This window comes from Ptychodera flava, chromosome 10, assembly GCF_041260155.1.
Source record: "Ptychodera flava strain L36383 chromosome 10, AS_Pfla_20210202, whole genome shotgun sequence".
Lineage (NCBI taxonomy): Eukaryota > Metazoa > Hemichordata > Enteropneusta > Ptychoderidae > Ptychodera > Ptychodera flava.
The window spans coordinates 5,774,997-5,791,369 of record NC_091937.1 but is presented as its reverse complement, the minus strand read 5'-3'; the positions used below and the strand labels follow the sequence as shown (position 1 = coordinate 5,791,369).

General features: G+C 34.7%; 1 protein-coding gene across 26 annotated transcripts in view; it reads right to left on the bottom strand.

The window, feature by feature from the left end:
• The window catches only part of LOC139141848 (dystrophin-like), a 281,115-nt gene that overhangs the window by 101,876 nt on the left and 162,866 nt on the right, over nucleotides 1-16,373 (bottom strand). For all 26 annotated transcript variants that reach the window (XM_070711564.1, XM_070711567.1, XM_070711563.1 and 23 more), the window contains one exon: nucleotides 15,576-16,016. In XM_070711564.1, coding sequence (XP_070567665.1) covers nucleotides 15,576-16,016 — 441 coding nt within the window. The remainder of the gene's footprint in view (nucleotides 1-15,575; nucleotides 16,017-16,373) is intronic.

The following is a 16,373-nucleotide window of genomic DNA, read 5'->3' as shown; positions in this document are numbered from 1 at the left end:
GTAGAAAAAGCCATTTTGTAGAATCGACGTCACGGAAGACATAATAGGATTCCTTAGAATAACTTTGGATAAAGAATTTATCAAGCTTGTTCTGAATTCATCTCATTTTTACGGTGAAATTCTTTCTTCAAATTTTCCTTGCCTATTTGCTTGCTTTTCTTGTCAGGTATCATCAAGAGTTTCCTGGCACTAACAGCAAGAATGCAGCTTGGAAGGACATTTAGCAAGGCAATGGGCAATGCAAGCAAATTTTATTACACATATTGTCTGATTCTTTTAATAGAATTTTCTGTAAAAATTCATATTTAGAGAGAAAAAAACAAAAACAGCATCTAAAAAATACAAATAAAGTATAAGCCTTCATTACATTATAATAAAATACTTGAATTAAGTGCCAAATCAGAAACATATCTTGTAAAATTTCTGTTTTCATCATCTTTCAGTTCAAGATCTCCAACTCTGATTTATCAGTTTCTTTATTTTTTCTGAATGGTAATTCATTTGAGGTCAAAGTCTTTCCCTCCTGGAAAAAAGTCAAATTATTTTGACAGGATTTATGGGACTGAATCTCAATCCTTCCTAATTGGTTTTAGAATTGCCTATAACAGAAATAATACCTTGGTAACAGTGCTTATGGCTACTCAACAGTCCAATTGAGTTTGCTACTAATGGTCAAACTGGCACCTATAGAATCACTGAAACTGCAATATTATCCCGCCTGTATCCCCTGATGGCCGCAAACAATATAAACTGCTTTTTCAACTCTGGCAATTTGCAAGCCAACATACTAACAAAAGTTCAAGCCATCACGATTGTCCAGATAAAATTTGAAAAATCTTCAAAAGTAAATTTTACAACTATATTATTAAATGCAGTAAGAATAAACAAGGTAGATAACACAGTTACTTGTTTAATTACTTCATGCTAATTGTATTTTCATTAATTAAACAGGAAACAAAACCTTTCTACAATTATTATTTCATGGCGGGAACAGAAACACACTGCAGGTAAAAGCCAGTAGTGTATATACTAGATGATGGTACATTCGTGTCAATTACACGAATATAACGATTTCTTCAATAAAGGGTTTTACAGATTTCTAATTTGTAACCAAATAAGTACAAGTAACTAATGGAAAATAAATCAGTATTATACTGTTTATAGCCTTGCAAACGGTTTACTTTCTTTCACGATCAAGTTATTAGCTCTGCTTACTGAATTTCCGATTCCTTAACACGACAGGTTTTACCTTTCAACAAGTCACATCAATTAAGAAAACTCAAGAGCCTGAAATGTTTCATCATATATATAGTTGTTTTTATGATGGGTAGGATTTATCTTAATACACACATTTAAACATTGTACCTTAAAAGAAAAATAAACAAGAATATTTAACGGGTAAAAATTTGGAACAAGGAACCTTTCAGCAGCTTATTTTTTCAGCATTCAGATGACAAAATAATGAGAAACAGGATACAAAATACTGCTCAATGAAAATTTAAATCATAAATGTTAATGAAATGACAGTCCCTGGTGCACGGCTTATGCCAACATTTACATTTAATTAAGATATACTACCTTTTTCCCTTGGTATTGGACGATCCCATGGCAATCATGATAATTAATCAACCACAAAATATTTCCATGCTGGGAAAAATTTGATCAAAGAAGTACCATGCCTAGCTTCACCTGCAAGGTCACCCTTTATAATATTCTGACAAATTCTTACAAAACTGACATTCTAATACTTTTAAGTGAAGGTTTCAGCCCCAGGGAAGCTTGTATATTTTACCCATCATGCTTAGCGATATGGACATGTATTCAAATGTCATGCAACCTGCCTAGCATTTGCATATCTTCAAATATTTGTATATTCATATTCACTACAGAACATAATCCTCTGATTCTTGTGTTATTCAGTTGTATTTTTGTTAATTTATAGCACCTGAAATAACAATCGGTGTGAAAGTTTGAATACACAGCTTTTGATACGTACATCAATATTAGTGTAACTTCTCACGCAGTTTACATATACAGTTGCTAATACTTCTATGACATCAATTTCTGATATTTTAAGACTTCATATTAGATTTCCCAGAGTATTCACCAAGGCAGCTCAAATAATCACATAAATATGTGAAATTTGTATTTCACCATATTACCCACATTTCCAAACCAATCATGAATTAGGAATCATCCAGCATTCACCATCTAATGTAACTGTAAAAATAGAGACAATTATAGCTGAGAAAGCAATAAATGTGGATTCCTGAATTGAAGGCTCAGTTTTTTTCACTTTTCAAGACCATGAGACACACGACTTTGTATCCATTGTGAGAATATGTTTTATGATCAGCTGGGTTTCTCTGCTATTTCCAAATGCACTATCCAACTTCATGGTACATTATATGCATTACTCAAGTATTTTCCTACACTTCAGTGAGGGAAACATTTATCTTGTTTCCAGAGAATTAAGTGCAAAGTATCGACGATGCATATTTTTCCAGAAGTACTTACTACATCACATATTTTACAGCACTAAAACTCAACTTGGAAAAAGTGACGTTGAATAATTTTCCAATACACCAATGTTTTATATTTTTACTTCATGTTTCCTTGTGGTATTAAATGTAATGTACATTACAGTATCAAAGATGAAAACAAGACATCTCTCTTCCCTGGAAGAGATCGATGTGAAATGTGCCAAAAAAATGAAACAGAATTTCAGAACTGTTACGAAGCCTTTAACCGATGTAACCATATCTTCATCAAAACTAAACATTTCACAGGTACAACACACACACACACACTTATTAATCTACAAAGTCCACACCCTTCAGAATTGCAATCGATACAATAGACTCAGGGATATATTTTTATTCATAAGGACTGCACTAAAATGGCATATACATTTTCCTAAGTGCCGTCTGTTTGCTGGTATCACTGGTGGCATTTACATGTTTCTATCACACGGCAGTTGTAAAGAGCTGCTGTCAAAGTAGGAAATCGAGAGATTGAAAATGCCTTTTCATGTGTTTTTTTCAGCTAAATGGAGAGGAAATAGGTTTTCCAAGTCCATGCTACAATAGCCTGGAGCTGCAAATGGTAGGCACTCAGTCATACTCAGTACTTAGTTGGGACTGCAAATTTATCCGTACATTGTACATGTCTATATATTTATGTGTCTATATTGGTATATGGAGCTGGCTAAAAAAATAGATATATATATTTGTGTGTGTGTATGTGTATGTGTATGTGTGTCTGTATGTGGGTGTGTGAAAGATTGAAGTCTCATATCTGTTTCAGAACCTTGTTTTCAAAATCCAATTTAGAAATTTATAACCCCTTTTGCAAGAACCGAAAGAATATGGAAATTCAGAAAATTTATAACCTTTAAGGAAAATCTGTGACAGAAATTTATGCACTTGAAAAGAAAGGTAATCAGCGGTTGTATTTCAACACAGTTAGGAAACCAAGGAGAGAATATAGACATGCTATTTGGAAAGTAATTAACTTAAGCTAATTTCAGTCTCTTATTTATACACACAACAAACATCAATCATGGTAGGGGCTGACATGTAATACTTATGAAAACTGCAAACACAAATATCATTATCGTGCACTCAAAATGTTACACTACTTTACGTGACATTTTTGCAAGTGTCTACTGTTAGCTTCACACATAGAGAACTGCAAAAACATCTCAAGCACTACAATATTGCTTACACAGCTAATAATTCTCAAAAGGTTTTACAGCGTTCTTTCATTCCACTTGCACTGCAGCAGAAACTTTTGTCAGTTAGCCCATCAATCATTAACACCCTCATTATCAATTTTTTTAATTATAGACACAAGTTCCAGTGGGTCCACAAACTCGTATATCATTCACAGGAATATTATGTGATGGCAGTAGTCAGCAAGTCAACCAATGAAAAATTTTAAAACTGTTTCCTGCTGTTTGCTATGGAAAAGTACCATGACTGTTCTAATTTCAATGATGTCGAAAAGAGAAAAAGTAAATTCCTGGTTTGTCAATATTTCAGTGATATGGTACACAAGAAGAAATTTCATTGCTCAAATAAGAAAACATACTTCAACCACACATGTTTTGCTGTAAATGACGTCATGTATGATGAGCTTTCTTTTAAATTTTTTTCATTTTAACAGGTGGCAACTCCTTCTTATAGAAGTTTGTCAGCGTGGATGAGAAACTGATCAAATATACAACACAGAGTGTAGGAAATTCATTGCCTGTTATCTCCCCAATCTTTTTCCAATCATCAGAAGGCAGCTTTATGTGGCATGCAAAATCCACTGATATAAGTCCCTACTTTGTCATTTTCAGAATATATTTTACAGTGTGATATAAATGCAAATTTGCCTTCGGCCTTTATCCCTTCGTCTGGTTTTCCGTACATTCTTGTACGTCAGGTTGATATGACAGTGTAAATCTATTCACAGTCACAAGTGCCATGGTATCTTCAAGATAAATCAACCATGTACAGAACACAGTGATACTCCAGCAAACACTTTACTCACATTTTTTTCACACTATGAGCAGGAAAACAGTAATAGTATAATCCTGAATCTACTGTACGTGAATCTTCATTGATAAATTTGTAGCTCCATGAACAAAGTATTCATTAAATAGTAAATTTTTTTTTATTTGAAAAATTGACATGATATCCAACTTACCCATAGTCTGGTATTATCACAGTTCAGATAGCATCAATCGGGAAAGATCACTTCAACAGCAAGAATAAATTATCCAAATTTTACAACAGGAGTGTCTGAAGCCTGCAAGTTTCTGGTATAAGTTCTGACAGTCGAGTTCTCAATCCACAGAAGTAGTAAAAAATGCCAGTGATGAAATTTCCACCGCTAGACAAGGGTTAGTGAGTTGATAGTCTCCCTCATATTGGTTCCATCATCATATGTTACGCACCACTGGCTTTTCATTGGGTGTCGTTTAAGTAACGGTACTACATCAAAATGTTCCCAAATGAACTTTCCCTCTTCATTCGTCAAATAAACCGTAGGAAGAATGAGTTGACAGAGTTGTCAGGGGATGTGGTATCTAGCTGCAGCACAAGCACTGGGCTGTCTCACACGTCTTGACTGTGGCAGAATTTTCACCAAACTCATGAACCAGGAATCTGATGTCAGCATCAAGTCATTTCGATTCACAGCACACACACAAACGTTTACTATCACCTGGAAAATAGACTCCCTAACTTGATACAAATCAGCTGACAACTATTCACTACACTAGGGAGGCACATCAGGTTGAGGTAGCATACTCATTTGTTTCTTGTTCAACGCCTCTTGAGATGCACACACAAAGATTTGTTACGAAACCAAGAAGGCAATTCTCAGTTGCTTCTTCAGCAAGGTGTATGTTGAGGATGCAGTTGTTATGGAAACTAACTAATCAATTACTTCCTGGCGTAGTCTCAAGTCAGACGTAACGACTGAAAAGACTTTAAGTTGACAGTAAGATGGGATAATGACACACTGAGCTTCTTTTTCACACCTAAGAACAAGATTTGACATTCGATTACAGCTTTCAAGTTTGCACAAAACAAATTTTACATCATTAGGAAGTAGGAAACAAAAGACAAATCAGCAGAGCAGATCATGACAGAGGAACTAATTCCAATCCCTTTCAATTCATGGAGAGATTGAAGATTTAGCATAAAAATAAAAAATAGAAAATGCAATTAAAATGAAAACCAGAAAGTTTATTTCTATGAGTTTTAGGCCCCCCAAAATGACTGACCTTTGACCTTTCAAAACAAACTGTCTGAAAAGGGATTGACAACTTGGCAATTAGAAAAGTGAAATGACTAACATCATTTTCAAATTTTCAAGTATTTGGTTTCATGTAACATATAGAAGGACTTCATGTCGTACTGCAGACTTACACAATTATATTTGAAACATATTTATAACATTCCATCTATGGATTTGGAAAATTACAAACAGGCAATTTCCTCAGTTTACACATTTTACAAATAATAAGATGACCAAGTTGCCAACCACTTGCTGAGACTATTGAACTAGAATGCAAAGTATCTGCATGCAGTATCTGTTAGCTATTATATTAGTAAAATTTCATTCTTATTTAAGTGAAATTTCATCTTGAGACCTCAGTTCTACGCAAACAGTATAATGAGTTGTCACACCTGACCTGTAGGCATATTTCTGTCATTTTTATAGCTCAGTTTCAAGTCGCCAGCGGCAACCATAATAAAAATGTTATATCGCTCTCTTGGAACAGCTGTTCTGAATTATGTGCTCTCTCCTTTTGCCCCAAGCAAACTTAAAATTTCCCTGAAAATCTCTTTGGTTGTTTGGAATTTGGATGCACGGTAGCACATATGAAGTCTACAAGACTTGTTTTTCAGAGTCTTGCCTTGTTCAAAATGACATTAACATTCTTAGAAATGTTACAACATCAATTCATTAGTCTCTGCTTAACAAGTATCTAGGGAACATGGCCTCTAAATAATCAGCACAAATTGAATTCTCTTGGAGCCATGGTTTGTGATGTCTGATAAAGAAGACGCTAGAATCCCTGGGTGATTGTGAATACTAACATACATTGACAATTTATGGCATCTGCATTTTGGGAATATGATTATGCATAATGAAGGCCACAACACGTTAAGGGCAGAGTATGCTCTGTGAGATAAAGTCAGATAATATGATGATACAATTCAGGGTAATATCAAATTATATTATGACACACACACAGTCACAGTGGCCTTATCTTTTTGAGATGAGTACAAAAACGCTATTGACTTCTTTACATGTGTTATCTATCACAGTAAAGCACACCACATCTGTTGCCAAAAATCTTCAAAATTTTATAGAAACATACATTTTTCATATTTCCAGGTAATTTTAGAGTTCTTTTCCAAGAATTTTTTCATTTCATTGATAACATCATGCTAAAACATTTCCTGAAATATTCATAAGTTAATGACAAGGGTCAAGGCGAAGGCAAAGAGTAGCAGTAATAGTGTTTTTTTGTTCTCTTTGGTGATGCGCGATATTCACGTAATTTTATTACACATTCAAAGGAAATGATTATGCTATTCACTCATGTCCTAGTCAGAACTCCAAAAGGCCACTTTTGAAATGTATGCTGGGAAAAAGCAGACTTGTATTTACTGAATAGACCTTTTCCTGGTTATCCCATAATGCATTGCTGTGGATGTATCAAACACCGTATATATACACTCAGAATAAGAAAACTGATTTTGTGTTGTACAAAGGATTATTATACAAAAATGACACAAATTTGCCATGGCCAAAAAATGTCCCGTGTAGTTGTATCCATCGGCAACGAAAATATTAGTTCAGGGAGCAACCTGCCATAGTCACATAGTGTTCTACGGGTAACATACCCTGCGTATACCCCACAGCTGAAAAGTTCTAAGAGTAACTTACGCTTTTCTGTACCCTAGCGCACACTGCATCATGGAACCGGTAAAAGAACTATTGAGTCTCCACACGTCTAGAACTAAAATACTTGAGATTTTTCCCCTAGTCATTTCTGAACAGCAATCTGCACAACTTCCTTTTCACCTGTGACACTATTAACAAGTTGTTTGAACATGTTTCAGTAATAGCTGACAATAAAAATTTTAAGTTGATTTTATGCATCGCCAAATCCTCATATACCAGACTCGTTTCGATGTACATAAAGATGCAATTCACAAATCCTTGAAACACTTTAAGTTTCAATATGACTAGCTTGCTAACATACATTTTATCTGTCATAAATATTATGAGTTCTGTTAAGAGAACCGACATTCAAAATTTTGTGGTCATAAACCATGCATGAATTTACTCAAGAAGAAAAACCTTTTTTCTCTCAATCATGTCTCATGAATATTGGCCACTCCATAAGTGGAGTAAACATTTTTATACTTGTTCCCTTGTGTCAATTTATGACAAACTTATTCGGAATTTGCAGGAAACGTCTGCCGTACAGCTTGACTTTTTAATTGCCGTACTGCACTGTTATAGCTACACAGAATGTGATCAAAGAAACCTGCCATTACCTGGCAACTTAATGACTGATTTTAGGTTTGAGGTTGGGATTGAAGTTCTGGGATGATGGAATGCAAACTGTTGCTCAACAAAATATTTTTTGATAGAGAGACCTGTGTCTGAAGTTCTCCTCTCTTTCATCTTATTAACAAATTTCGGAATAAACCTACACTGCTTTGAAAATATTTTCACATGCAATGTTTCACTAAAAGGTACAGCAGATCTTGGTGATTCTAATTTCAGATATTTCAAAAACCATTTCATTGTAATACCACTCATTACCGTAGGTCTTCAATAACAACTCTATTGACTTCATGTATCGATTTTTCATTGCCACAATTATGTATATCATACCAAAATTGAAATTAGATATTTACTCCACAAATAATGTAACAATAATGAAAATTGGTGTTTTTCAACTTTTCACACATACATGTATGTATATGTATATTGCATAGATCAGTTTCTACAGAAATCAATAACCACTCCACATTAATAGTACCTAGCCACCATCAATAAATAAGCTCTTGTACATCGATAAAAATGAGCCTTTATCAATAATGATCCACATATATGGCATCAATATCAATAATAGGAGGCCAATATCAATAATCTCTAACCAGTATTGATGACTGAATTGCAGCAAATAACATCACTCTGTCTACAGCTTCCAATTTCACTTCAGTGACTAGTACAAATCTTGGTTAAAATCAGAGATTTACATGTGTACTTGATGAAAATTTCTTGTTGTACAAAATGCTTGTGGCAAAAATGTGAAAGTGACAGTATAAAATTCTTGATTGCAGGAAGAAGTAAACATTGTCACAAAATAAAGTGTCTGGAAAATTTAATTATGTTGGGCTGATTAAATATTGCATATATTTAGAAAGTCTACATTCAATTATTGCAAAAAATCTAAGCTGACATTGGACCAACTTTAAAGCTGCATAGCTTTATAATGGACTGGTGAATATTTCCTTTTTCCGATGGTTTCACCTCGAGGAATAACCAAGGCTTTATTTTTGTGATAATTAATACCGGTACCAGGTTGACAAAGTTGCTATCTTACAAAATTTGTCACGCTTTTATGATGTCAGAAAACTTTCAAAATATTAACCCAACCCACAGATGCGTGAATTTAAATGACAAATTCCAGAAACCTGATTGGTTATTGCCATGGAAATTAACCAGTGTCAAAGGTCATGACATTCAAAACTATCATGAAACTAATGATGCATCAAATACACTTGAATTCTGTTGAATGTTACAGACCGTTGTAATTGCTAACTCTATCAATTACATCACCAAACTTTGAAACTCTTCATCACTCAAAAGTAGAATTAATTTCCGGTCTAATAAAACAAATGATTTATGCCTCCCGTACAGGTAAAAAGAACACCATGTGACATGCCACTTTCAGAATGCAACATCTCATTACAGACTACAGAAATTAAAAAAAGGTTTCTTTGATGTCATCTGTAACAGTAATTGATTGATTGCTATCAGAATGTCAGGGATTTTCATGTGGCAGATTAATTACAATGACTTAAATATCCTACTTTTCTCTCTGTTTAAAACCCCAGGGAATAAGAGTACATAATTGGTATCTGAATCTTTTAAAGTTAAGCAGTCATTCAGTTACTGAATCAAAGTGATAAATTAACATTAATTGACTGTAAAGTTTTTTATCTTTTCTCTACCTGTGAATGATGTAGCACTATCGACTTAAAGTACTGCCTTCAGTCAGCATTTGAGAAACATAATTTATTGAAACAAGAAAAAAAACTGTGTTGTTTTGATTTTTTTTAATATCCATGACTTTGTAAGGGAAGACATTCATCTGTAGACGAGATGTGTTTTTGGATGAAACAGACAAGACGGCTGTGATGTGTTCGGAGTTCAGAGTTGACACTCAGTAAAAGTTAATCACTGCCAATTCTGTGCCGGGATATAACATTGCAATGTTTTGAGCAGTTACAACAATATTTCTGAATTGTGATGGCTTGCTTGCTCTTATTATCTAACTCTTTACAAACTTATGCATGACACGTATAGGTTTCTGCCAGGTTTTCATGAAAGGGGTTACTAGTTCCCTTTTCCTACGCTGTGAAGACATGCTGACCAACTGCATATTTATAACTAAATCATCAACAAACAGCATACATCATTTGACTAAACCAGCAGCTGAAATTTTGGCAAAATATTTGATATCCAGAGTTTCTTCTGTTCATGTCAATATTCACAGAGCTCTTTGTTTACAAAGTAAGCCATCATGAACCCAAGGACAACAAAACTACAAGCTCTCCTGAATTCAAATTTTCCCTAATCTTCATTTCATGGACAGTTGCATGACAAGACTATTCCCTTGGCTGATCACAATGCCTGGATAAATCTTGTGTAAGTAGTTATCCGTGGAATTTTCCGGCAATCTAACTCCTTATGAGACGACAAATCCATGTGTGATGAACATCAAGCTGAAATGGAACAAGTTTCCCGGTAACCCCACCTGACAACCACTTCCTTGAAGTTAAATCAAAGCACCATCCATTCCTGTCTAACGTCATTTCAAATATGTCAATTTCCTTTTCGACAATCTATCATATCTTATGTATTTGTGGTATCTTTGATGATCTGACTTTGTGACGACCAGTTCCTATTAATAAGACATTCCGATTCATCTACCATGACATCACTGGCAAGTCTTCAGCAGATAGGAAATGTTTGAAATTAATTTCAGGACAAATTATTCTCCCGGTGAACAAAGACTTTGATGATCTCCGATAACAATCTGGGGAAACTATTCCCTTCAGATTTATGACATCATTACAAGTTTCCTTGTGGATTAACTTCAAAACTCACTTCACCCAGATTCCAAATAGAAATCTTATCGCATCACAATTGGATCTCTCTAAAAAGGTATCACCTTCATGCATAAAAACAAATTTGTAGAGTCTCTCTATACATCTCTGACATTCTTATTACAGAAGTATGACTTTATTGATTTGCGTTATAAGCAAATACAACAAAACAGTGGTAATCAAAGTGAGCTCACAATCCTTTTGGCAGTGCTAGCAGTTAAAGTCTATGTGGTATGATGTTATCGATATAAGAGACAGCACTCATGAACGTGGATTTCAGAATTATCTTTTTCAAACATACATTTTTGTTAAGAACATCACCATGGTGATCACCATGGTGACATTGATAGGCTGCTCTAAATCTCAATTCAGTTTGGATTTCAAAGTGTCATAACTTAAACCATATCGCTTTTTGGTAAAAACACAATCATGAACAGGAAATATAAATTTGTGTAAAAACCTGAATTTTTAATAGTGAACTGAAATAAAACACTGATATATCCATTATTTTCCAGTTGCAATGTCAATTCAAGTGTCAAGATAATGCATGACATGTGACGTCAATATTAATAACTGACAGACTTCAAAACATCTTGAGACTTCATATTGACAAGTTAGATGAGCTGTACGAGAAAAACTGGCAGCAAATTCAAGGAATTTATGAAATTATTCATCAAAATATATCATTACTGTCTCTGCATGTACGTTTGTAATCAGAGTAAAAACATTATCAGTATACACCTATTTCAGAACTCTCTCAGAGTCACCAAAACTGACTATCACTACACCAGAGTTCATCTTAATCTAGGAAATGCATTATTTATTTGATATTAAAAATACAAGGCAAAGCTACCTTATCATGGAGAACTACTCACTTATGAAATGTTTCTATTGAAAATTTGCAAATCTACACAAAAACCAATGTTTTTACTTATACTGAGTTTGTTTCTCACTCCCGGGCTATCAAAGTCCAAATGCAAATTTGTATTTCAATCATGCTACTTTTCAATTTGATGATGTATTCTGTCAGCAATTTTCAACCGCATCATTTGAGAACAAGAATCAAGTAGAGCACAGATAGGCACTTTTGTGTGAATTTAAATAATATTCCTACTCAATGACAGAAGGTACAATATCAAATAAAACATATTAAAAGGGTTCAATTCAAAGCTTAAAGAGTTGAGAAATCCTGTTTGTCCAGATTTTATAAGGGCTTTACTAGCACTGCAACTTTTTCAAAGTTTTAACTTTAATCCTGGGTTTAAATCGAAATTCAAATCACTTGAAGGATCGTACAAAACATATTACATTACTCGGTGAATTGAATACCTATATATGTGAGGGCTTCATCCTTCTCTTAAATAACAATATCACATACTATACACACAGCTTCCTGACACTCTAGTACACAAATCCAACATCCCTTATGACTCTTCCAACGGTAATTACAACACGGTGTTAAGATTTTGAGTGAACATTGAAAGAAGTCACTGGGAAATCTACCAGAAGTAAGCAGTTTAAGACCACTTTTGTCCAGCTCTCAAACGGATCTTTTAGTTCCATAGGGAAAACAGAAAGCAAAGCAATCTACTGATTCCAGTATTTCTGACGCGGGGAAAACTCTTTAATTGAAGATTTGTAGTGATCTTTGGTGATTTAAGACTTAAAAGTGCTGAGTACATGATCAGTAGGGTTTTCACCACAATTCAAGAAATAATGAATAGCATGGACTTAATTTCCATGGCAACTGAAAGAGTCTTTTTCGATAATATCCTAACATGTTAACTCAACCACGGAGCAATTTGTTGTCAGAACTATCATACTGCAAATGAAATCCGGGAGAAATTCAACAGCGAGTCAATCCAACAAGGACAAAAGTCAGCTGTGATGATGGTGGGGTCTGTGACACAGAATTAAACTATAAGTTATGGGAACAAGATTTACATTGAATAAATGAAATTGGTGACGACTTTCACATTCATATTCCCAGAACGATAAATATCGTCATAAGTGTTAGCACTGAGAACCTCTATGCAGACATAGATTTAACTGAAACATTACATCTGATCAAACTAATGTGAAATCTGGAAAGATTATAGTAGACACAGCATGATGAAAACTTTGGGATTTGAAGGAGTGATATAGCTTCAATAGATTTGATTTACTATAGAATTGAGTTACAATACTGAGCGCCATTGCAATATTGATGGTATCAAACTTTGCTGCTTGCCCTGAGCAAAGACACAGTTATGAAGAACTTCAAAATAATTCAGTAAATTTAGTGACTTGATGTATGACGCTTTCTATTAAATGTGTTTTGGGCTGTAATCAGTTTTAAGGAAGTTTAATACAACAATTTTTCTAGTTTAGCATTTTGTGGTACAACATTATTTCTAATACTGGAATGGGTGATGTACCAAGTTGTACACTCATAGTAATCAATCCATAGATTTTTTCATGTACTCATAGCCTACTGTTGCTAAGCGAATTTCCATGGAAATGAAGGTAAGAATGTAGTTGTTGTGCATCTATTTCAATGACGAGTATCTATGAAAACCTAATTTTGATACAAGGAGAAAGAGCCCAATCTTTAACATGAACTTTTCTCACATAAAAAGTTTAACCAGCAGTGGATGCCCTAATTTGCCGTGACTCTGGAATTTTAGTTCCTGGTGATTTGTGATTGGGTATTTGACTCTTCATGATTTGTGATTGGGTATTTGATACTCTGCATGATTTGTGATTGGGTATTTCATAATCTTAATTATTTGTGATTGGCTGGTTTGCTTTCATGAAGACAAATCATTGGATAAAATATAAAGTAGTCCATAAAAACACAGAGAAAGTTATAGTACTGACACTTTGTGCAAGCAAAGCAGACATCAATCAATGGTAACAGCTGGTATCAATCACTCCAACGGAGTGAATTGGTACCTTTAGAATTCATATATCTTTTGGGTCCTTTTCTCGATTTCAATTTATCTTCACAGAAATCAAATCTGAACAGATTTAACAGTCAAGCATGGCGTCAGTTGTCGTCAAATGTATGAAGCAGAAAATTGATATTGAATGTTTACGTCTGATAGAAGAACTTGTCTGTAGCATAACATTATGATTTTTGAAAAATCATAGGTGGAATGATTTTGTGGCAGATGGAGATTGTCGTGAAATTTTCAATTACCGTATTGCTGATGTATTTTCTTCAAAACCATCAATCTATAATGGATTCACAACCCTGTACATATCAAATGCACCTTAGCAACACCCTACCACAAGAAAATATTGCTCATCCTGATAGCAATAGTGTTTCAGCAAAAAAAAAAATTATTTTCATGATCAAATTTTTATGATATCATAAAAACTGTGTCAGAAATATATGCTGATGTAGGGACATTGTTCAGGTAAAATTGATTCTAGAATGAGTTGTGAGTGACATTTATGAGAATACCATATTTTGTGAGACAGGAAGAAAGAATGGGGAAGGTACTGCGTCTGACTTTCAAATTTAATTAGTTGACCTTTTTCTCACATAAAATCTGACATTTTTCATTTTCTCCTGTAATATATTACAGCACTGGTCTACTGTTATTACCAGGTCTGGCTGAAATGTTGAGTATAAAACAGAGGTGTGTAGCTGCATATTTTCTCTGTTTTATTATATACAGTCCTTAAATTTCCTAATACCCAGGTTTTTTGAGGCCCAGGGAAGCCCAAATCTCTAACAGCAGATCCTAGAAATGAAAAGATACATTCAAAATTTTTTTGACAATCTTTCTTGCATTACAGAGTACTTGAATAAAGGGTGAAGCACATTCTGTGTATGTCCTATGACACTATGACAATTGATGGGTTGTCTCGATCTCATACAGAGATGTTTATCACATCAATGCTTTCACTACTGAAGGTTCTCTTGTTTATATGAAATCAGTTGTACCTATTCAGCACATCATGAAAGGGCAAATAATGTAAATTCTGTACACAGAGAGAATCAAGAAGTGCAGGAGAAATAAATATTGGTTAAATAATTTGAAAATGGGGAATATAGGAAAGTGTCTTGTTGGGCTGTCTACATGTCAGTTTGACAACAATGAGTTTGTCACATCACTGTAGTCATGAATCAACCTGATTGTTTCTGATAGTTGCAAAATGTCAAATACGGCTGTCAAAGCAATCGATCATACAAACAGTGAATTGAAATCACTGTGTTCATCCATAACCAATGACAAGTAATTCAACAATATGAGGAAAATCCATCTTGTCATCATATCGACGCTTGTCAAACGACATAGTGTCACATCATTTAGAAAGATTTTCATAGCACATGACATTAGCATTACTGATGAAGTGAATTGTACACAGGCAAATACATCCCCTATGTGTACACACACACACACACACCCTATGTGTACACACACACACACACACACACACACACACACACACACACACACACACACACACACACACACACACACACAATTGGGACAAAACACATTATCAATGCAAACCGACACTCAATACATACAAGACTTTGCACATCACGTATGATATTACACATAATTTGCACTCAACCCTTTCTCTTTTAATACACTGCAAAATACTCCATACAGTTCATCGATATCCAGTCACCAAACCAACAAACTTTTGTCACCCTACCTTTAGCTTATCTTCTTGCTCTGAAAACTTCTCAAAGTTTCCACGTGTCAGTTCTGGAGAGTCCAGATCCCTTTGTAAGGCTGCCAATCTGTCCAGTAATCTTTGCACCTCCTCAACAAACACAGTCGGATCATTGGTATACTCAACTGTCAAGCCGTATAAAGTCCTATAGGTGGTCTTTATCACTGTCTTCACAACTTCCCTGGCAACAATTTCCTCCGGAAGTTCTTCCTTCTGCTCTTCTTCCTCAGCAGTCACTGGTTCTTCTAATACTGGTTTCCTGAACTGATGGAATTGCGTTTCTATATTCCCAAATTTTGTATTGAGTTGCAGAAGTGCTGGTTCCACTATTGGAGTAGCACCACTTTCTTTCAGTTCCTCAGCACTGACCTTCAGCTCTTCAATCTCCAGCTGGCGTTCTGCAATTTCCCTCTGCAGCTCCTGTGAAACCAACAGCGCCCTCTAAGTTAGTAACATGCCAGTTATTGGAAAGGATACATTTCAGGAGACAATAAATGTCAGTTGTCTAATATGAAAATTCTTGAAAATGTCAGGTTGAACGTTTCACCTCAGTAATTAAAATACCTTCGATCCTTCACTGCTGAATTAGATCCTATGAGACCGTCAACATTTTTTCCGGGCTAAATGGAATTTCATTAGTTTTTGTTGTATTATGTCCTCATACTTCTTTGTCTATTGGCCACAGATGTAATCTTCAAAATCTGACGGTTTTCAATCAGACCTGCATGACTGACTGGTATACTACCATCAAAACATAACTTTTGATGCAGAAAAGTA